The sequence below is a fragment of the Astatotilapia calliptera genome, chromosome 10 (genome assembly GCF_900246225.1).
Source record: "Astatotilapia calliptera chromosome 10, fAstCal1.2, whole genome shotgun sequence".
NCBI classification, from domain to species: domain Eukaryota; kingdom Metazoa; phylum Chordata; class Actinopteri; order Cichliformes; family Cichlidae; genus Astatotilapia; species Astatotilapia calliptera.
The window spans coordinates 31,970,229-31,994,641 of record NC_039311.1 but is presented as its reverse complement, the minus strand read 5'-3'; the positions used below and the strand labels follow the sequence as shown (position 1 = coordinate 31,994,641).

The 24,413-nt window shown below is 42.5% G+C and overlaps 1 protein-coding gene across 9 annotated transcripts in view; it reads right to left on the bottom strand.

Moving 5' to 3' along the window:
- The window catches only part of LOC113030115 (glutamate receptor 1-like), a 106,134-nt gene that overhangs the window by 57,896 nt on the left and 23,825 nt on the right, over positions 1-24,413 (bottom strand). For all 9 annotated transcript variants that reach the window (XR_003273552.1, XM_026181258.1, XM_026181257.1 and 6 more), the window contains exon 3: positions 2,887-3,126. Coding sequence is in view for 8 of the 9 variants with exons in the window: in XM_026181258.1 (XP_026037043.1) it covers positions 2,887-3,126 (240 nt within the window). In the remaining variant the exon portion in view is untranslated. The remainder of the gene's footprint in view (positions 1-2,886; positions 3,127-24,413) is intronic.

The following is a 24,413-nucleotide window of genomic DNA, read 5'->3' as shown; positions in this document are numbered from 1 at the left end:
CCTTCGCCAGCGAGGGCGGGTGGAAATCTGTCTAAATGGAAGGAGTGCAGGTCGGACTCTGCAGAGCTACAGCTCATAGATCTTTGTGGTTTTCCTCACTAGAAAAAAGTGAAAACATCTTCAGATCCTGGACAGAGACAAAGAAAACATTCCTAAAAATCCTTCAAATGAGAGTGAAAAAAACCCTTTACAACATGGAAGGACAGGACATGTCAGACTGAAGGAGGAAAAGGTGAAAGGAGACGAGGAGGGCAGGGCTCAGAGGAGGATGAAATGATGGAGGGCTGAAAACACTTCACTGTAACTACTCTGCTTTCAGCAGGCTCTCACATCTGTAAGTCTGTATCCATGGCAACAACACAGAGAGACAATTATGGGATGAGTCAGATTTGATAACTTTTTATCTGTCCATGTGTTGAATAAGGTTCGAACACGCCGGCAAGTTCATTTATGTAATAAATGGCGAGGTTAGTGAAGTCGTACACATGTGTTTGTGGTGTATACACACACACACACACACACACACACACACACACACTAAATAGGCAGAGCTGAGCCTGTGGCTGTGAGTCGTCCACCAGCAGCCAAGCAGAAAATAGGCTCTCAACACTGCGTTTACTGAGAGGTACAAGCTGAGAGTACAGAGAGCAGGAACAGAAGAAGAGACGGAGTAATGAGAAGTAACCCGACGACGAAGAGGGGAAAGGAAGAGGAAAGAACGAGGCAGGAAAAATAGGGAGAAGGAGAGCACGCTTGCACAGAAGCTTTTTCTCTCATGTGAAAGGTCATTCCAGTTTCCTCACATAACTTTACTCCAGGCCAACTTTTTAAATTCAGTCTTTACCTTAGTCCAGATTTCTTATAACATAAAATCCAACTTTTCCTCTCTAACCTTTCTTTTCAGTTTTTCTGTCACATGAATTTGAATTAGTCAGAACCATTTCAGTCCACTGCTGCTTAGCCATCCATTTTCTTCTGCTTTTTCAATTCAGGGTTGTCATGGTTGGGGAGGGGTGGAGCTTATCCCAGCTGGCATGGAGTGAGAGGTGGGGTAGACCCTGGACAGGCCCCGGCCTGTCGCAGGGCTTTGTAGTATTTAAATCTGTATTTTATGGAAAAGGCTGGTTAAGTCATTCGTTTCAGACACTTTGAGAATTCTTCCAGTTGCAGTATCCAGTCCTTCAGTCTGATTCTCCTCTTTTTCACACATTTCTAAAGAGTAAATAATTGAGCCTGAAGTCAAAAAGAAACGAACGAGTGAATTCGGATTTCTGAAAACCATTTTTCTTTCTAACTACTTAAACTATTACTGCAGTCTGACTGAAGCCTGACTGTTGATTGACTGTTCCATTTCATCCCCAGCAGGGACCCTCCTGTTTGTGCAGACGCTGAGAGTGGACGTAAATCAGAGCTGAGCTGGAGGCGCTCGGCCTCAGGAAATCCACTCTGCCTCCAACAGACAGCCAGTGTCCTCAGCAGATGTCGAGGAGCAATAACATCAGACAGACTGCACTGCCGAGGCAGAAAGCCATGCACTATTACACCACATAGACTTCCAATAACACTTCCCGGGTAGATGTAAAAGAGGCAATAAGATTAGACAGTCTGCTGCCGATTGCCAAATGGACTATAACAGATCACGGGCTGCGGGGGGACACTCGGCCTGGCGCAGGAGGGAGGCCGACCAAGCTAACAGACCTTTTTTGGTCAATTCTCCAAAGGTTGTTGTTTGCTTGAACCAAAGAGCTGGAGGTGAAGTTTTCAGGACACAATCCAAAGTTTGTGTCTGCACAAGTGAATCTTTCAGTAGTCAGACAAACACTGAGTTCATGTTCAGCAGCCTTAAGTCAACCACAGAGACGACTCCTTTTTTTGCAGCTCGTTATGATCAGCTGAAATTGCACACGTGGCAGATGTTGTTCACTATTGTCACGTCTACAGTTTCAGATGTTCTAAAGTCTTTGTCTGTATGAATGCAGAGCCTGAGGACGAGGCTGCAAGCATCTGCAGTGATCTTCTCCTAAAAGCGCAGGCAGCTGCAGCTAGAAGGCGGAGTGTGAAACTGTGTCACACATCAGAAGAAGCCATCGGAGCGACACGCTGATTTACTGGAATACACATCTGTAATTACAGCCATGGCGCCGCGTGCCTGGATGATAGCGCCGTGAAAGCGATTAGCCTATTAGCTTTCATTGAGCACACTGAGCTCTTTCCTTCCTGACTGTTAAAAATAAAACGCCGTACAACACTTCCCTCGTCACGCACACTCACACACTGCTGCTTTGACTGTTGATTGATGTCTCACATATTTTGCTAATATCACAGATTGATCTTCTTTTATGAAATCTGCTGCCAGTGGACCCGTCCGTGTTTGCGTTTGGTCAGAACGATAAGGTCTGCGTTAATTCATCGAGTTGACAACCAGCTTCTTCTTGTTTCTCTATCCTGGATATGCTGACCCTGAATGCTTCAGTGTCAGACCAACCAGACATATTTTCCCCTTTTTCTGTTTGCTGACATGAGAAAACTTCAGACTTACCGCAATGTTACCGTAACTCATTGTTTGTCATTTCTAAAGCTTTGGTTTTGTAATGAAATAAAATAATCTTCCAGATATCTATTTTTGTTTTTATACCCACCGAGAGCATCACGTTAACATTAGAACAAATTGATTTCTAAATCCAGGTTTCTCTTACTTTCAGTTCTCCACTCAGACTAAAGAGTCTGAGAACATCGAGAACGAACAAACACGTGCTCTTTAACCCCGCCCCCTCCTCAGACCCGCACACTTTGCTCAGGAGTAATGTTGCACTGCTTGCTGAACAGGCACTCCAACACGAAGCTTGATACAGAGAAACCATTTGTGCTGCATGCTGGCGTCCTCACCTGATTCAGAGCTGTACATGTAGACGAACCTGGTCCAGTAGAAGTGCTCGAGCAGGGCCATGAGGGGCTCCTGCAGCTGGGGCCGCAGCTGCAGGACGAACTGGTTGTTGGTCTGCACGGGGAAGGACGGCGTGACGAAGCAGACGTGCAGAGACCCGCAGAAGGACATCAGCATGTTGACCGTCCGCCGGTCGTACAGACCCATGATGGCGTACACTCCCTTAGAGAACTGTGAGCAGACTGGTACAGAAACACAGAACAAGAGGGTTTCATTAATGTTTATTTAGATCATTTTTGAATGCTTTAGTCCGTCTGCCATTTGGAGCCAAACTAACAAATCCCAACATCTACTGGAACAAAGTTTCCACAAGTGTGTTTATTACATGTCTGACAAAAAAAATCTTTACAGTTCATATAACTGAAGTAACATTAAACACATAGACGTGGTTAGATATGACTCCAACATACTGACGATGTTTAATATACCAAGATCTGAAAAGGGGAACAAATTTGACTCAGACCATGGGCCTTGAAAGGATGGGGGGGCAGTGGGTTATTGCCCCAACACCCCACTCCCACATCTTTTCTTTTCTTTTGTTTAATGAAACTAAACGTTGCTCAAAACATGTGACCTGATTTAGACTTCTGTGGGAAATCTACCCTTAACCTTCCACAGAACCTGACGTGCACCTCCTGAGAAATATGACCACACATCAGGTCGACGTGGTCGCCATGGAAGGTAACGGCGTATGCGGTAAAGGGGTTACATGTAGTTACATGATAACTAAGAATGTAGAGTTTCTGCAGAATAATCAGTCACAAGTGATCATGTCACTGTCGTTAGCATTTCTCTTCCTTTTTGTTGCTGAATATTAATCAGTGGACTCTTATTGTTATCCTCAGTGCCCCAGCATTTGTGTCTTTTCTGACACATTTACTCAAAAATAAAACAGGCCATTATTCCATTATTTACATCACCAACTACAACAAAAAAACTGTGTTGCTAGCTAACATCAGAGGAAAGTAATGTTTACATCCTGTCACATGGTCACAGCCACGAGTCTTTCGTTAGACGTAGTAACAGAAACGTTTCTCAGCAGAAGGAAAAGCCTTCTAACACGACGCTGCTCCTGGAGGTTTATGGAGTTTGTTTTTTTTACTTACTGGGTCACGATTTCTGGAAAGAGACAGCAACGCTGCCATTTTTAATTTTCGTCCCACAAGGCAATACCATTTAGTTCAATTACATTCAAGAGAAGACAGACATCTCTGACAAACTGGGCATCTCACATCAAAACAATCCAGAATAAACAGAAGTGAATGAAAAACACTACAGACCAGAGTGTTTGGGGAGAACTGTCCCTTTAAAGGCCAGCTGTCTCTCTCGTCCCACATCTGCTTCATTTTGCTTCTGTGCCTTCGGCCGGAGGTTACAGAGTGCCGGTGCTCATAGTAATGCCTACCTTCCTGTGACCTGTGAGTTCACTGGATGTTTGCAAACCAGCGTGACATCAACAGTAAAAACCTCGTCATCTGCCTCCATCCTCTGTCACTAGGAGTCCCTCCATCCTCTGGCCTCTCGCTCACCTCCCGTTCTCTTCCCTCGCACTTACTCTCTCTCTCTCTAATAATGCCATTTGTCTCATTGTCTGTCTTGTTTTTAAGCTCCAGTTGTCCATAAATCCAGGTCAACAAACAATCCACGAGTAAAATCTAGCTCGTACACTTTATTATGACTCCTCAGTCACACTGTGCTTCATTTTGACTTAATGGTGCAAAACCGTGACAGCTTTTTTCCTTCTTCTTAGCGTTATCTTGTCACATTCGGGTCGCCTTTCTTTGGCATTTTTAACAGTCTTCTTCAAACAAACATGAACACTTCTGAATATGCTGAACTCTGCCATTTTTCATGCATGTTTATTGTTTTATCAGCGCTTCCAGTGGGTTTTCTTCCTCCCATCAACACAGAACAGCCCAATCTCCATGTGGTAATAAGCTAACAGATGATAAAGTGTCCTTATCTTCATGGTAAACAGACATCATCTCTGCAGCTGACTTATCTGCCGCTGTGTAGCTGATGAAGAGCAGCTTCCTGTTTCACACAAAGCGCTCCCACATGCTAAATCCCCGTACACACAATAGCTCTAATCAAATTACTCTGAGATCCTTCACAGTCAGGGATTAAGTCTTAAGACAAAATAATACTCACTGCTGAGGCTCCAAAAGTCATTCTGTAAATCACTGGCTCATTTTATGGTCCTCCCGGATTTAGACTGAATCAAAACATGTCCATATTTGTGTGTCATCACCCAGAAAAATCCCCATTTAGGCTAAAACAAGTGAAACCTGAGAGGAAAGAAGGAAAGAAGGAGGCATCTACACCAGTGAGCAGCAATATTAAAACCACCTGTGCCAATGTTTTGTTACACCCCCTCTCTATGCTGCCAGATCAGTCCTGATCTGCAAAGGTACAGACTGCACAAAACTGTGACTGCATCATGACCTCTTTTGTACCAGCTTGGTGGTGGACCTTTGGTTGCCTCCATAGTTCAGGCTTGTTCATATACATCCCTTTGAGGCCTGATTTGATTGGAATCTGGGGAGTTGGAAGGCTTTTGACACTAATCGGGAGAGAGACGACTGCCATCGGGGAGTGCTGCTGCTAACAGGGCATGTAACTCAGCAGATTTACAATCTAAGTTAGGTCTGCAAGAAGCTCAGTGCTATGCACTTCTCACTTCTTTTAATGTTTTGGCTCATTCACAAAGCATAACTGCCAGTACACTCAACTTCAAGCTAAGCACTTGGACCCAGTACTTGGTCTTCCTACATTGGTAGCTATAGAGGTGCTTTAGGTGTGATGGTTATTAACTTCAAGCTTTCTTCCTGACATAATGATAATGATAATAATAATGGATTGGATTTATATAGCGCTTTTCAAGGCACCCAAAGCGCTTTACAATGCCACTATTCATTCACTCTCACATTCACACACTGGCGGAGGCTACAGTTGTAGCCACAGCTGCCCTGGGGCAGACTGACAGAAGCGAGGCTGCCATATCGCGCCATCGGCCCCTCTGGCCAACACCAGTAGGCAAGTAGGGTAAAGTGTCTTGCCCAAGGACACAACGACCAGGACATGACTGTTTGTCAGAGCTGGAGAGTATTTAATCATTACAGGCTTTTGTCTATGGCGCTGACACTGATCAAGTGAAAACCTGAGACCCAAATGCATAAATATTGAACCCTGTATGACATTCAGCTTCTCCAAGTGTAAAAGGAAACTATCTGACCTATCAGTTGATTGGGGCTACAGCATTTGGCCAATCTACTGTTTGAGTTTGAGCTGAACTTTGTTGCCATGCTGGTTCCTCTGGTAGTGGTTCATTGATGTTATGTGTCAAAGTTAAAAACAGTGAGAGTTCAAAAGTTCATACACGGCAACAGACATCTGTTTGTAATTCAGTAACCTATTTTTTAGTGTTGGCCTTTTTCTAAACAGTTTACGATGATGACCTTCCAGATGGTTCTGCATAACAAACATCTGGTGCGTCAGGTTAGTGAAACATCAACCCCTCTTTTGGCAGTAATTGACCTATAAGCTTGTGTAATCGCTATACATTTACAGATATAAAGCAAATATGGTTAAATCTCCAGGTTGTCTCACCCACCCACACTGGAAGTAAAGCTATTCGGATGCATTCAAATTCAGAGAACAACTGTTAATTAATAGGTTCTTCAGTCTTTCTTCCAGCCGTGGAGCTGTTGATTCAATATGCTTTTGTTTCTCCTGAGTAAACTTCTTAATAAATGGTCCACAGACTGACCAAAACTCAAAAAAGAATCCACTTTTTGCAGTTTTAAAATCAAACTGCTGAAATGTACTTATTCATCTGTTTTTTTGTTTCTAAATTTGCTAAATCGCTGCCAAACTGCTAATCAATGAATCAGTATTGGATCAGACACATAGGTGCTGACAGATGTCCTCGTCTACTTTCTTTGTGAATGTGTGTGTGTCCTTGGTGCAGATCCCTGAGGCCAGCGCTAACATGCTAACAGCAAGACCATCTACCCTTAGCAGACTCACACTGGAAATAACCATCCCCTGTGGGGCCATGCTATCATGCTAACAATAGATGTTTACCCTCAGGCAAATGCTATCAGTGCTAACGAGGTATCTGTCTCTTAGCATTAGCGCTGCTGTCCAACTGGGACGACAGGCGGGTCCTTCATCAGAGGGGGTCGGGCAGCACAGAGTTGACAGATGCTGCGAGCCTTGGGAAGCTTTGTAGTTAGTTGTGTTTAAATTAAAGCCAACATGATGGGAGTCCAGATGTTTAACCTATGGGATTAGCCAATGAAGTGGTTTCTAATTTATGTAGCATTACATAAATAGCTGTCTTTGTTGATTTAATGAGCTCAGTTTGTGCTGTTTTTTTCCATAATGATTTAAAATTCATGTCATATTTTGTCTCTTTAAATGTATGAATATTCTTTTTTTTAATGCCTTTTATAAACTGTTGCATAAAATACCAAATGTGGTTGTCGTCAGTGTAACTATTTTTCCTTTTGTAAGTAAGTAACCAGGAGAAATGTCAAACGTGAGACTCTTTCTTGACCCGGTCATTGATTTCAAAGAGTTTGAGATTGAATGCACAGCAACACAACAATCTTTTTTCAGCTTTGTAGGGGTTAAAAATCAGCCTGCAGAGTGTTGAATAGCGGTGTGAAGACATGCTTGCAGTCAGATTCTTTAAACTTGGCAGAGCCAGGCACATTCCCTTTTTTTGGCCTTAATGTTGATGCTGCCTTTATGTCAAATGGGACATTTTTTTAATGTGAGTTTTGCCGTTTCAGTCTATTTTTTTTTAATATAGACAATGATCCAGTTTGAGAATATACAATGCAAACAAGCTGTCGTCGTTCTTTCCAAAACGATTCAGTTCCTCTGATGATCGAGAGGAGGTCAGTGATGTGTGACAGGATTTTGGTGAGACTACGGCGCATAACGTGCAGGTTTTAGTTAAACATGAGTTGCAACGATTTTCATGAAATCGTCCAGCTCGGGTGATTTTAATCGCACTTGAAAATCATTTGGAAAAATGTGTTATTTTGTGCAATTTATGACTTTTCTATGTTTATTTTAACTGTAAGCTTGAATCAGCTAATAGTTTCCAGCTATATCAAAGTCAACAACTCAACGTTGCGTACACACCCAAATACTCAAACACACGGCTCAACTCACCACCACTGAATTCTGTGCGTTTCTGAAGTCTCATCCAGTTGTGATGTCTTTGCGGTTTGGCAGCAGAATGTGTCCAAGAACAGCTGAGACAGCAGATAATTGGTTGAGTGTGTGCAGAGATCAACACAGCCTGGACCTGGCTGTGTGTTGCCTGGTTGTGCTGACAGATAGGTGGAAACTGTATTTGTGTGTGGACTGGTTCATAGGCACTCTGGTAACTTGGGTGCATTAAACACACATAAAAACAGAGGAAATTGTTTTCACATTAGTCAGAAGAAAGTTCGAGGGCCTGGCAAATAGAAACCACTATTGGAGATCACTGGAGATGTTCTTAAAATACAGGAGAGTGCAGGTACGTGTGATGCTATTAGTTATACTTTTATTAGACCCTGTTCCCATCTTTGTGTTTGGCACTTCAGTTTATTTCCCTCTTGATGACTTGTTTCATTTCCACTCATATTACTTTCACTTGCTGTTTAAGTTTAGATGCTAAAAACTACTAAAAACAAGGCCAGGACACATTTTAACCACAGTGCGAGTGCAACCTTAAAGCTGCTAAATAAGATTCATATTAGATGTACCTCATTTGCTGTAACACCAATCAAAAGTCCAGTATGGGTTCACTACGTGCTGGACTTCCTGTCTCCACCACAGATGTTTAAACCACAGCTGTCCTGATTCAAGCCACCTTTAACGTTCGGGAGCCAAACAGTGAATGAGGACATCGATCACGGCGTCTCAGCGAATGAGCTGACCTCGCCTCGTACCCACAGAGGCTCCTCCAGTCAGACAGCTCGCTCCTCGCCACCTAAGGCTTTTAGACAGAGCTTTATTTAAACACAGCCCACAGTCGACGACGCCAAGTGCCACGGGGCCCGCAGCTGAGACCGCGTCTACCCACAGAGCCATTCATCCTCCTGACACGCCGGTCCATCTCTGCAGATCTGCCTGTCTGTGATGAATAATCATCATCACCCTCATGTTTGCAGGGAGAGAGAAGAGGAAGAAAGGACTCTTCCGCCCAGGGGAACAGGCGGGTAATTGTGAGGACATCTATTAACCTTAGGCTTTCACCGTCATCCTCCTTCTCGACTGTTTACTCTCCTCCACCGAGCAAACAGGCCGGCCCGGAGACACACAGCCGATGATCAGGTCACTGTCTCGGTGCGCCGTTCGGCATTCTGTCACTCGGCCAGCACGAGTCACTGTCGCTTCTAACAGAGTGACATCGAGTCAGGTCGGAAACAGAAAGAGGAGTAACTCCAGCACCAAAGCTTTCATAGTGACATTTATATTCACCGTTTATTTGATCTGAGGTGACGTTCAGGGAGAGATTCAGCTGGAAGTGTGTGACATTATAAAAGCCCAAAATGGGAACTTCAAAGTTCACAGACAGTGGAGTGGTGAAGACATGAGCCCTCTGTCTAAATACCCTTTAAATGTCCATCTGAGTTTATATTCTTAGACTTTTTAAACTTGGGTGGTTTCAACGTATAAATCTCAACAGTAAAGTCCAGCTGTGTCTAATGTTAAATTGTCTGACTTCACAGCAGAAATAAACATGCTTACAGCCCACTGCAAACAAACAAACAAACACACAAAAAGTATAATAGCTCACTTCCATTCTGCAAAGGGGGGGATGCTTTTATAACTAAGCTTTAAAAATGTACAAATGTAAATGTAAAAATCAACAGGTGTGGATACGAACGTGAGGAGCTGTAGGTGCTACTTTAGCTTCAGAGTGCTGTCACAGTGGCTACGTGTACAGTGTACGGCAACTACACGTCATTTATTCGGTGTTAAAGGCTCTGGAAGCAGGTGTCCAGGACCGAGAGGCCAACAGTGAGATCTTCAGTTCAAATAAAATTAGAAGAGATGAAATTTTAATTCTGACTCGCAGTGATCTGAGCGGCACTATGAACCCAGCCCAACCTCAGGCTCTAATTAATGTGTTTTGTAGCAATGCTGAATAATGAATTAAATGACTGCCTTCCTCGGGGTGATGCAGCGCACACACACACACACACTAAAGTCATTTAGGCAACTGCTGCCTCTGAGGCATCAATGCAATAATCTCCTGCTGAGAACGCAGCTCTGACACACACAAAGTTACACAGACACGCTGATCTAGAGCCTCTCTACTTGTGTTACCCCCCTACAGTTGTAGGTTCAAACCCCATCTGTCAGCTCAGAGCTCAGAACCTCTACATTTACATTTCAATCATCCACAGAGATTTACCCACAATTCACTGCAGAGATAACAAAAGCTGCGTGAACCACTCAGCCTTTATTTAGCAGAAGAAGACAAACCTTGACCTTGCTCTTGTCATGGTCCCTGTGCCTCACCAGCTGATCCTGTATTAGGCAACATGTGTTTTGTTGTTTTTTGCTCTCTCCTTCTCTCTCACCTGTAGGGGCGGTGCTCATTATGGGCCCCCGCCCCTGGCCCACGCACCTGCCATCTCCACACCTGCTGGGTGATCGCAAGGTCTATTTAAGACGGCAGCACTGTGTTACTCGTCGCTGGATCATTGGGCTATCAGCGTCAGACACTCTGCCGTTAGTGAGTTAAATTTCCGTCAGTTCGTCGTTAACTCTAGTTTCTGTGTACAGATCTACCCCGGACCTTCCCCTGCCTGCCTGTTACTGTGTGGACGAGTGAGTGGATTTGTGTTACCCCACTGTGGAGAAAGGAGAGAGATTCTTTGGAGTGTGTCTGATTTCCGTTCTTCCCCTCACATGCCCTGGACCCCCATCCCCTCCCTCCAGCACGTTGCAAACAGTGTCACCTGGTGTCGTTGTGTTAATAAACTGACTGTCTACTCTGCAAGGATTCCCGGCCTGCGCCTGAGTCCATTAACTACAACCTGACAGTTGTTGGCATATGTGCAACTAAAATGACTGATGAAATGTGTCTGATGTCAAAATGTTCAAAAATGAAAAGCTCAAAGTTTTCATGGTGATTTAATTTCTTTGTTATTCTGGAACAGTGACAATAAATTCAAACAAACTAAAAAAAAGGTTGATATCAGTTAAATTATTGAAAAAAAAAAAAAGGTCCTTATTTAGGTGAATTCACTGAATCTCTTATAATAAAAAGCTGAACCAAAACTTACCACGAAGTTAAATCAACAGAACTCTGCTTTCACTTTAAATAAACCTTTATTAATTGATTTTCCCAGGCAACCTGCTGATTCACATGGCCTAAGTGCATTTCCTGGAAGCAAAATCTCAAGTTTTTTCCTCATACCTGCAGGATGGATGCAAAGCACCCAGTAGCTATGACACCCAAATTTCTGAGGCTTGACTGAAGAGGAGAAGATTTAGAAGAAGATATAACCCCTAATTTCTAAAATCTCACGATCAGGAGCAATAATCATAGTTTCTCTTTTATCTGTGTTTACATGAAGGAAGGTTTTATGTAATAGTTTGAATTCTTTTAGCAAATACTTAAAGTAGACAATGTAAAAAACTATATATAAAGTCTCTGACTGAATGTCATTAGCATGATAAGAGGTATTAATGTAACGTCTAATAATTTGGTCTTCAGGGAGTTTGTAAAGCCAAAATGTAAAGCCCCGAGAGGCAGAACTCACTTAATTCATTTCAACAGTAAAATATCTCCAGGACATATTTATATTTTTGATCACAAACAAGTCATTAAGCCTGTTTATCATGATGCTGTGAGCAACAGAGACGGACTCCAATAAAACTAAAACTCTGAATTCTCTGGAGTCTGCTGCTATCAACACGTCACCAGAAACAGTAAAATGTGCAAAACAGACTGAAAAATGTCTGCGATATTATTTTTCTCCATCAAATAATTAAGTTGCTCAGCTACTGGTATGTTACAGCCCGATGTCCTCGTCCCTAATAGCAACGGAGGTCAACTGAACCAAATCCAAACACAAGAAGATCAATACTGAAAATTATAGTTTTAATGCAGTACAGCTGTTTCAAACACAAGGAAAACCACACGCCCGACTGCGACCTTTGAACTCTCTGAGGTCAGGAACCAGTTCTTCACACATCAGCGTTTTGATTCTGTTGTTTAATCCAACATTTAGCGTTTGTCAGTGGACAGTGAGATGTTTCCGGCTCCTTCTCTAAAACTCTGCGCTTTAGTTCTCCTCTCTCCTCCTTTGTTATTTCCTCTCTGAACACAATCTGAATCTTCCTCTTTTATCCTGCCACTCTGCCATCTGATATCACTTCTGTTTGTCCGACATGAAATTAGAGATTAAGATTATTAATTAAAGATAATCCCCTCCCTCCCTGCAGCTAGCCCTCGTGTCTGACAGACGGCTTTTCGTTTCTGCCATTATTTGCCAAATTGTGTTGTTGAGATAAAACGTCTTTCCAGGCGATACACGCAGCGCTCTTTTTTTCAGGGCTGCACTTTATCCTCATTTCACATTTGAGGCATTCAACTGAGCGTGTAACTACAAGTGAGTCCTCAAGGGCGAAATGTCACCAGCAACCCAAATCAGCCCTCTCTCTCTCTTCCTGTTTCTCTCGCTCCTCTCTTTCCACCGGCTTCCTGTCTCAGTGTGTCCGACACGATGCGCTCTTTATTTTTTTTATTTTCTACACCAATAAACAACAAATAACACTAACTACGGGGAGCGGGGCAGTCGTGTTTCTTCCTTCTGTCGTCTCAATCTGTACGCTCCTGATAAGGCGAGTCCTGGCAGCGAGAATCACCATTTAATTTCTCCTCCGTCTCCCTCCCTGCCTCCTTCCTCCTCCTCCCATCTTCATCTGGCCCTCGGGGAGGGCGGTGAGTTAAAATGTGAGTGAGCGGGCTCCCATGCTGCTGCTGCTCAGTGATTACAGCTGATATTTAATGTGCAAAGTTAAACTGCTGAGGATTCAGAGGAGGAGCTGTGATATTACAGCTGCTCCGTCTGATGAAGTGTGAAAACTCAAACTTTAAAAGACCTCTGCGTCACCTCAGAACACCTTTGGGATTAATGGACTGCAGTCACACTCCACGTGTGCGCTAACACTGGCTGAAACAGCAGTGAGATATAAACTGTAATGTTGTTCTGTTGTATGCATAAGAGCTGAGAGAGCAGTGTGCTGTATATACTGTAGACCTGTGTGGAATGACAAAGGGGACTTTGTTACAGCTAGCTAGCTAGCTGCCTCCACACTGGCTTTTACGGTAGAAAGCAGAGAGGTCAAAACAGCAGAAATGTAGTAACCAGTACAAACACCAGCAGAATGCACCAGTGCCTGAAACTAAGTTTGATACCACGGTAATAAATAAATAAGACATAAATGAAAGTACATCATTTACCTAAACATAAAGTACTTTATTAAAAATAGTCATAGACATGGTGGAGGCAGACAGCTTATTTAAATGCACTGTTACTATGAGCGATAACATTACCCATGCTTATCCATACCATACAAACACTTAGCTTAAGGAACATAGTTGATTTCACAGCAATCTTTCTTATAAAAACCTTGCATAGCCAGCTCTTATGATAAGCTGATATGATAACATACAGACAGACAGCTTGGGGTTTTTGCTGAAGTTGATCAAATGCCTGTTTGGCCAAACAGTCTCCATAATATAAATCTGAGTTTCCGAGTAATATTAGCGAACATTAGTTCACCTAATTCTGGTGAGGAGTCCGTTTGGTGGTTAGAGATCTAACTTTGAGAAGCTTACAAATTAAAATGAGAGAAGGATGTATGGGTGGAGAACGGTTCAATCAGGGGTGAGAGCACTTAATGAAGAGGGTGAGGAGTGGAATGCTGCTGGTCCACATGACATACCTGTGAAGGTATGCGGGCATCTATGAGAGAGGGCAGTGGGCTTTTTTTACCTGATCGGTTAATGTGTTGGCGGAGAGGTATAAAGAAGGTCAAGAATGTCTCATTGTGAATGAGGACACAGAGTTAAAGGGGAGGTAGTTTAGGTAGATGAGGTTAAATATCGGCGGTCAGCCATCCAAAGCTACAGACACTGCGTGACAAAGGTGAGGAGAGAGGACAGGTAGGGTGGAATCAAAAATCAGGAGTCATTTCTGATGGAAGGATAAAAATATCAGATATATAACAAAGTCTGGTTTCTAGACGAAATCTTCTGTGATTGTTCATTTATAGACATTTGTCCTCGTCATTCTATGTATTTATTTTTAACACATTATTCATTTTTATTCATTTATTTATTTTTACCTTGACTTCATTGTTTGCTTATCTCTGCCTTGACATGCAGCTGTAAACTATTTGGGATCCGAGCCGATCATAAAGTAAAATAAGACCCATGGAATAGTCACTCTTCCTTAAATTTAACAGACTAGCTCAGCAATAGAGACGCTTCATATTTTCCCTTGAAATCAAACAGTGTTTTATACGTTTGCTGCAGTAAAATTCAGTGTGACACTTGTTTAATTTCACAATCCTGCAGGTGAGCGGTGTCGCAAAGCAATTTAACGGCCCGAAAAATTACCTTAGCCAAAATAAAAGAAACTTCATTTTCTGTGCTCGGAGTACTTTCCTCCACTTCATTTCTTCTCTGCTGACGGATGGATTTTCTGCCGCTCAGCCCCGAACCATTACTTCAGCCTAAGAAAAAATAAAATAAGCTCCATATTTCTTCATAAAACGGTGCCGTCGCAGATTTTCTAGGTGCAGTGGGGTGCGAGTTCATGGAGCCATCAGCAGAGTCTGAGCCTGCGTTAACACGGGGTCATGCTCAGGTTAAAGCTCCATTCACAACCCTGTTACATGCTCTGCTACACTGGGATGCTCGCTCCAACCCCCATCCCTCTCTCTGCCTGTCCTGACTCAATTCATTTCACTTCTATTCAGTCCATCTCCATTCAATTCAGCCCGATTTGCTGGCGTGAATGAGACATGGTGACGTATTGGCAAAGACTGCATTTGGGTTCCTTTGAAACACGATGTTTTTATTATTGCCGCAACATCTTTATTAAGATCCAGGCTTCTCTCCATCACCCGCTCTCCTCTGCTGCTCTGCAGTGACTGTAAAAGGTCACGACCTCAGTCCCACATATTTTGCTCTGTTCTCGACCTCAAGAGTCAACTCATTAAAGCTTATCTGCCGTCTTGTTGAGAGTGAGATGAGTCAGTGTGTCAGTTAAAGGCCAAAGCCAGAAGGCAGTTAGTGTAGCTTAGCAAAAAACAGGAAACAGTGGGGACAACTTATCCGGCTTTGGAGAAAGATAACAAAATCCTCTGAATCGTTCCAGCAAGCATGTCTTGAAGCAAGCAAGCAATTTATTTATATCGCACTTTCAAAACAACTCTCAGCTGAAAATAAAGTGCTGTACACATGACATAACAAATAACAATAGTGAAATAGTATATGTAAAAAAGTAAATAAATAAAAATAAATGCAAATTTAATTAGACTAAAAACATATAAAAAGTCAGGGTCAGGGAGCAAAAGTGAGTTTTAATGATGGACAATGATGGAGCCTCTCTTATGAGCTGAGGCAAATTGTTCCTGAGATTTGGAGCAACAATAGAGAAAGCCCTGTTCCCTCTGAGCTTCCTCTTAAACCTGGGTACCTCCAGGAGCAGCTCGTCAGCTGACCTGAGAGACCTAGGAGGTGAAGAAGCATGAAGAAGCTCAGAGAGATAAGGTGGAGCAAGACCATTTAAACATTTAAAAACAAACATTAAAATTTTAAAATGAACTCTAAAATGAACAAGCAGCCAGCTGAGTGAAGCCAGGATAGGAGTTATATGCTCTCTCTTACGTGATAAAAACTGGACTTGACAGTAATTTGAGTGTTCAATTTAAAATCACTATCCATCTAAAAACCCAAGTTAGTGACAACATGCGTAAAATACTCTGCCAGGGTCCCAAATCAATAGTGGAGGGGTCACAAGGTCCACTAGGACCAAACACAATCACCTCAGCTTTGCTTGAATTGAATCTTAGAAAATTTGGGGCCATCCAAGTTTTAATATCATCTAGACATGTCAAAAGTGGTTGAATGGAAGAGGCGCCTTTCTGCTCCAGAGGCAAATAAATCTGACAGTCGTCAGCAGTGTTGTAAGTTAAGGTAAGTTACTTTAAAAAAAGTAATTAATTACTAATTACTTAATCAATATTGTATTTAAAATACTTATCTAATTACTGTGTCTGAAAAGTAACTTAATTACTAAATAAGTAATTTAACTAAATACTTAAAATCCCAATAAAACCTTGAGTGGGCAAACAATAGAAATTAAACTCTTTAAATAATAAATCTTTTTTTTTAAAGACAGGAGACTCCACAGCAGCGGTAGCATCTCTTCCACAGTGTTGCCTGCAGTTATTTTTAAGCTCACCTTCAGACGCTTTCTGTGCTGCTGAAGTAAAATCAGGTTTTGCTGCTCAGCAGGAGTTGCCGCGGTGTTATCCATGGATGATGAACAAGGATCACTCAGAAGTGTTCGTCTGTGCTCTGTGTCAGGCGCTTCGGCAGATTACTCCTGCTATTAACAGCCGCCGATAGTTTTTACATATTACTGTAATGTTCTTGTCTGCTTGTTTCAGAAAAGTGAAGAGACGGGAATATGTCCATGTCATAAAACTCGCTTCAGCCGAGTCCGGCAGCTCCTGCTTTAGAATACGACTGTGCAGCAAACTGACGCGAAATGACGAGCAGCTGCACTACAGCGATGTTAAAGCGGCAGAGTTTACCTCTACGTTTAGAAGACAAATGATTGAAATAAAATAATGATATTCAGCGAGTTTAATTATTTTACAATGTAACGCAAGCACATTGTAAGTCAATGTAATTAAAATACCTAAAAATGAACAGTAATCAGTTACTCTACTTTTCAGTGGAAAAGTAATTTAATTACAGTAACATGTTACACCCAACACTGGTCGTCAGCATAGCAGTGGAAGGCTATTCCATGCCTATAAGGATGGTACCCAAGGGCTGTAAGTACAATGCAAAAAGCAAAGGCCCTAAACCTGAGCCATGTGGGACCCCAAACTGAAACGTGGCAGAAAAGGACTCATACCCTAAAAAATTAACATTAAAAGTTCTGTCAGTAAGATCGGACCTAAACCAATTCAAAGCCGTACCACAGATGCCTGCAGGATGGTGTAAGTGAGACAATAAGATGTTGTGGTCTACGGTATCAAAAGCAGCTGTTAGGTCAAGAAGGACAAGAACAACATAATTACCTGGATCACAGGTAAGAAGGATGTCATTCAAAACCTTTAACTGAGCTGACTCAGTGCTGTGAAGGTTTTTAAAACGTCTAGAATACCATTCTCATTGAAAAAGTCCACCAACTGGGAGTACAGTATTTTCTCTAAGATTTTAGACATAAAAGGCAGCTTAGAGATAGGCCTATAGTTAGCCAATACAGTGTGGTCCAGGGCAGGTTTCTTAAGCAAGAGCTGTACTATTGCATGCTTAAAATTAGCAGAGACTACACCAGATCTTAAACTGCTATTTATAACAGTAAGAACAGCCTGCCCTATGCAAGAAAATATCTCCTTAAAAAAATGTGGCAGTAGAGGATCATTTGGAGAACCAGAGGGCCTCAGGTGCCCAACCACATCCTCTAAATAAGAAAGAGTTATGGGCTTGAACTGGTCGAAAACAGCAGAGCAAGGGATTAAAACAGAGGTCAGACTCAGGGGCAGAGATGAGGTCCTGTGTGGTTGCAACCTTATCAATAAAAAAAAACCACATAAAATCATTAGATAATTTGATAGAGGCGTCTAAACAGCCACTTTGTGGAGCATTTAAAACTAAACCAATAGAGTTAAATAACACACAGGGATTATGACTGTTGGAGGAAATGATCTTGGGAAAGTATTCCCTCTTAGCCTCTTTAACCGTATCACGATAGAGATGCCAGGAGTTCTTTAGGAGTTGTAGAGACACCTGTAAATTGTCCCTCTTCCATCTGCATTCAGCTCTATGACATTCCCTCCTCACAGCCCGAGTGGTTCATTAAACCAAGGCTCGGTTTTAGCATTGGGCTGCCTGGTTTTAAGTGGAGCCACAGAGTCCAAAATAGTTAGGCACGAGGATTCAAACCAAGAGCTAAGGACCTCTGTGTCCAGATCGGAAGGGACAGACAGCTGGCTAAAGGCAGAGGAGAACCGGGCAGTAGTGGAAGGGGTTGATGATCCGACAGAGGCAAGCTGGAGCACTGTTTTGACCTGTAGTGCGCGAAAACACAGTATCAGTAGCAGGCACGAATGTTAAAATCTCCCACAATGAGAACGTAATCGTAGTTGGGCATAACCCAGCTAGAAATTCTGAAAAGTCATTTATGAAGTCCTTAGTATATTTAGGGCAGGGGTCCCCAATCCCAGTACACAAGGGCCGGTGTCCCTGCAGGGTTTAGATCTCACCCTGGGTCAGCACACCTGAATCACATGATTAGTTCATTACCAGGCTTCTGGAGAACTTCAAGATGGTTATTTATCCATTTAAATCAGCTGTGATGGATCAAGGACACATCTAGAACCTGCAGGGACACCGGCCCTCATGGACTGGGATTGGGGACCCCTGATTTAGGGGGATGATAAATAACAGCAAAGAGCACTGAGTTAGAGCAAATAACTTCAAAACACATCAGCTCAAAGCTGGAAGAAGGCTGTAAAAAGCGTGGTTTACATTTAAAATCCTTTTTAAAAACAACCGCCGTACCTCCTCTTCCTGATGTCCTCGATGTGTTAAAATAAGAACAGTCTGCTGGTAAAAGTTCGGAAAACATACTGGACTCACCAGTGTTCAGCCAAGTCCAGACTCCAGAAGGTGAATAACTCCTTCAGAACAAAAGATTTGTTTATCAGCGATCTGGCGTTTACCAATCCAACCCTGACAGAAGCTGGGGCCTCAGCAGCATAGGGAACTCAGCACAACGGCCACAGATTGCGGAGGTTCGTCTGGCGCACCTTCAGCCGAGGAGGACAGGGGTTGCGAAAAAGCGGAGTATCATCCCAGTTGCTCACGGGGATGAGGCAGGCTTCCACAGGGTCCAAGAATCGTCGATGCACAAAAACGCCAGGAAATAATCGATGTACTCCTTGGGCAGTAGTGGGATGATGCGCCAAGGAGAGCTTGAGGTTAACCAGCCAACCACTGCGCCTACCCTGGCGCCTTCGCCGGGCAGGTAGCAAAACAGAACGGCATAAGCAAGTTGGTATTTGTGACAGCAGCGGACAACAGGAATTCTGTTTTCCATTAGCAAACGGTATTTTGACCAGAGCTTCGGAGATTGAGAAGCGATTGGCGATCGTACACCAGTAAAGACCCGACTTCCAGAGTGACACATAGCAGAAACAATATAAAAACAAAACCGACAGCGACAGACGAGTAGTAGTGGATGTGACGAGCAGCCACATCCACTACGGTCATCCTCCAATTCTTCAAGTAGCCATTTGAGGCCGGTCCTGAAAATGAATGAATCCACATGATCATCCCAGATTAAAACGTCTTTACTGCAGAAACTAAAATGTTAAGAAAAAGTTTTGTTCTCATGGACTGTTTATCCCAGAAAATACTCACAGGCATAAAGCAGGGCGCTTTAAGTAACTGACACGTGGCATCTATCTCGGTAACTGCTTCACCTCTGCTAACTGGTGTCCTTGAACTGGACCTCTGGATAGTATCTGTGGTGATGGTGCTTTTTTTTGGATATTACACAGTGAAACTCTCCAACTAAGAGTTGGTGACACACATGCAATTTATGGATTCAGTTAAGTTAGGTGCATCTAACACTAACACCAGGAGCAAGTACGAAGTTCAAAACCTCCTTTTTGCCATTTCCGTCTGTGTTTATACAAAATATACAAATATATACCAACATTATTCCTTATGCCTCAAAACCATTTATTAATTATTCTCAAACATTACATTCAGTGTTAGTGTGTCACAACATGCTGGGAAATGAGGATCAGCTGAGTCTACACTAGCTCCTCTAATCCTGTGTCACATGTTGTGGAACAGTTGGTGGCTGTAGCTTCATTGAGAAAATGCAGTTGAATGTAAGCTGAATAAAGTAGTATTTAACCAGTTTTGTTTACATGAATACAAACATCAGCAGGTGAATAAGAAGGCAACAAGGCTGATGAGGCACAAACATCACAACACAGGGCAGACAGTGAGCTGTCACCCATCATGTTTCAACATGCACTGGTCTCAAAAGCAGGTGTTTGACGACGTATACGTGAACATACTCAATGTTAGATACGCTAGAAACACAGTGATTAAAAAAAACAAAACAAAACAAAACAAAAACACACAACACTAGCATGCATTAGAATAACCGAGAGGAAAATAAATGCATTAGAGTGTAGGTGTATGGTCTGCAGGAGAGTCAAATAAAAACTGACGGATAATATCCAAAGCATGAAAAACATGCAAATGAAAATAATATGATGAAAAAATGTGAGGATGTAAAGAAATTGAGTTTCAAACTGGGGAGACAGAATCCTCTGAGGGTTCAGGCCTACAATAAACGCAGTCTGACAGATGTAAGCCACGTCGAGAGTGAGACACATCACAGGTTTTGTCACCGGCTGTCTGATGACCGAGACAGGAAGCTGGCTCTGCATTATTTGTATGCGTCAATCTCCATAAAGGACATGACTGACACGAAGAGCAGAACATATCAACTACTTTTGTTTATTGCTGATGTAAAGTGTGGCATTATATTCTTATTATTTGATCATTTGGTGGGTAAATCAGGTGTTCATAAGTGGTTGGCAAACCAAACAGTCAAAATTTCTCTTTCTCTGTGGTGACATTTTCTGGTCTGTGTTGATAAGAAGATTATATTTTTAGTTTATCTGTTTTTCTAAGAAACAGGTACTGCGTATTGTGAAGATGATATCTTTTGTTAGGAAGACTTGTTTTCTGTAAAATTAATAACTCAATTAGCCGGCATGTTTTCTCTAGGGGTCTTTGCTTGGAATGATTCAGATGGTTTAGAAGAGCTGGTTGTTTGTTAAGGTTGTGTTGGTTCGATAGAGTGACTGACGAGACGTGGGGTAGGTGGATTTGGTTGCATGGGGTGACAAAAGTGGATGTTGGTTGGTTGTGTCAGCTTGTTGATTGTGTTAATTAGTATCTGCAAGTTGGTGGAGATAAGTGCTGGAGGTAGAGTGGATAGGTGGGTTTGGTTTGATGGGTTAGTGTGGTGGGATGGTTGGTCGCATTGGGGGAAAAAGTTTGGTAGGCTGATCGGCTGGTTATTTAGGTTTATTGTCAGTTGCGTGGGTTAGCTGGGATCAGTGAGTGAGCTGGGATTAGGTTTAGCATTAGGTGGATTTGGTAACATTAGGGTGCTTGGCCCTACAGGTTAGGATTGTGGGCTTGGCTGGTTGGTGGGGTTTGTCATACTTGTATTCCACTAAAAATTACAGATTACAGATTACATGCCCCAAAATGTATTCTGTAACGTATTCCGTTACGTTACTCAATGAGAGTAACATATTCTGAATACTTTGGATTACTTAATATATTATCGTGCTTTTTACAACTACGTGAATGTACTATTGCTGTGTGATTTATTACTATTACTGGAGGTAAAGGGACCTCTGGCTAATACGTCGGGTTCGTGTCGGCTTGTAGCCGAAAACTAGCTTTACTTTGTTGTCTGGGTCGACTTTGCTAGTGAGAGACAGAGAGAGGCGTTGAAAGACTGCTCCAACGGAACTTATTGTTTCAGAGGAAAACACGAACACTGTGTACAGTCGAGTCTTAATAGCTTACTTACAGCTGGGCTCGTCAGGCTCTCTTCTTGGCCGCAGTGGTTATTATTATATTTACATGCTTCCAGCTCCCGTTTCTGCTCGATGACAGTACTTTGCCTTTTTCTCCCTCCTCGCTCACAGACACATAATGAGTATAACAGTCCATTCTCCCTGCAGCACGGACTACACTGCCCATCAGGCTACATTCTTTAGAGCTATGCCTGTAGCATTCAACAACAACAAAAAGGCACTTTCTCACCCAGGAAACACAGTCGCAGAGAGCGTGTCATCCTGTAACCATGGCAACCGTAACGCTGCCGCCTGGAACAACAGAACATCACAGCTGTCAAACAAAACCCAAACAGTCCTGACACGCCACAATATGAAACAGGAAAACACCACCGTGTAATCCATTTATTTCAACAAAGTAACTGTATTCTAAATACCACTTTTTTAAATGGTAACTGTAACGGAATACAGTTACTCATATTTTGTATTTTAAATACGTAACCGCGGTACATGTATTCCGTTGCTCCCCAGCACTGTCAGTTGGTTAGTTCAACTAAAAAGAGTTAGCCACATTAGTATCGCCTGGTGTTTAATAACACTGAGATTACAAAGCATAATAATCTAAATAAAGATACAGAAACAAATACTGAAATTATTTAATTTAACTTTTCAAGTTCGATGTTACACCACAGAGATCTCTTCTTAGAGATCTCATCTTTCTTCTTTTGTCTTTGAAGTTAAGGATGACAGAGCTTAGTTACTTTGTTGCCAACTGTAGGGAATTTATTGTGAGATTACATGGAAATACATCGCTGATATCACTGATCAATATCCATTGGCACCTATTTTCCATTTACAGTAACTGCAGAGTTGCATTGATGAAGCTCCAGCAGCAGAGGCGCAGCTGCAGGTTTTTCCGTGAAGCTTTTTTCATTCATACAGTCCCTGTGTTCACAAATCCCTTGTGGTGCTCAGCTGTTCTCCCACCATCCCCCTGCACAGATGCACCCTACTTTCTGTACTGTACACTGTTGATGTACAGGCAGCTGACATTGAGACTGTTCTGAAGGGGAAATGTCATCAGTGGAAAAGTAATGGGCACAAAAAACCAAAAAAAAAAAAAAAAAAAAAAAAAGAGACAAATGTCTGACACACAGTTTGTACTGTAAGCTTTTAAAGAGGCAATTTAATTACAGTTTCACATTCACAACAGAACGGACGATTTAGTGCAGAATGAGTTTTCATTCGCATCATATTTTTGTTAGCACTTATCAGCTGTAAATAACAACTACAACTTCAAATATGCCATTGAGTTAATTAATGCAGTGTGGTGTGAAAGCGGACAGATGGATAAGCTAATTAAAAATTCACCATCGACTGCTACAACAATCCCACGTACAGTTTACTGGTGTGTGACTTCTCCCAACAGTCAGCAATCAGATGCAGAAACAAATGAAAAGTATTTAGGACTTTCTGCAGATTTCCTGGGTTGTTAACACAAGCATAACCATTGAAAATGTAACCTGCTCAGAAATTTAAAGCTTCAGAGTTAGCATCTTAGCTACTGCCATGTTGATGTGTAAGTTACTTTAAATGGTTAGTTGGCAACCTGCATCTGTGAACTGCATCTATTACAGAGACATAAACATATAAGTAAGAGAGTAACAAACAGGCTTAAACACTCAGCCACAAACATGGTCCAAACGTCCAGGGCCCTATTTCAGGAAGCCGGTTTAGTGGAAAAACTGAGTAAGTATACCCTGAGTTAACGAAAACTCTGGGTTTTTGGTTTCACAAAGCGAGTTCAGATGAAGCCTCAGTGAGTCACTATGACGACACACTCCGTGAAGCTAACCTGCCCCCTAGCAGGTTTACTACAACTAACCCTGACTGTCTCCGCCCCTTTGTCGGAAACCTGACAGTAGGAAGTGTCGGACATGGCGTGTCCCTTCCTTGAAGAGCCAGTAGATCGTGAAGCCCAAATTCTCCGCAGAGCTCTCCGCCGGGAGAGAGTGATCAGAGCGCGTTTGGACATTTTATCATTTCCTGATGATTTTCTGTGCGAACGTTACCGTTTCTCAGCACAATCTATAAGTTATTTGAATAACATCCTCAGGCCATATATTACGCATGTGACACATCGCGGACATTCTCTCAGTTCATTACATATTATTTGTATTGCACTTCGGTTTTTTGCAAACGGGAGCTTTCTGTATAATATTGGTGACGCTGAGCACGTTTCCAAGGCTACCGTCTGTCGGGCAGTCAGGAATGTTACAGTTGCACTGAAACATCTCCTGTACTCGTTTGTGGTGTTCCCCGATCACAGACCCACAAGATTCATCAAAGAGGGATGCCACAAAATTGCAGGTGGCAGGATGAACAAAACTTAATTTATGATGTGGTGATACTTGGACTACTACTTACATTTTACATTTATTTCCAGGGTTCCCAGGCGTGATTGGCTGTATAGATGGCACTCACATTCCAATCATTGCTCCTTCAGTAAATGAAGGAGACTATGTGAACAGGAAGTCTTTCCACAGCATTAAAGTACAGGTACATAGTTCCC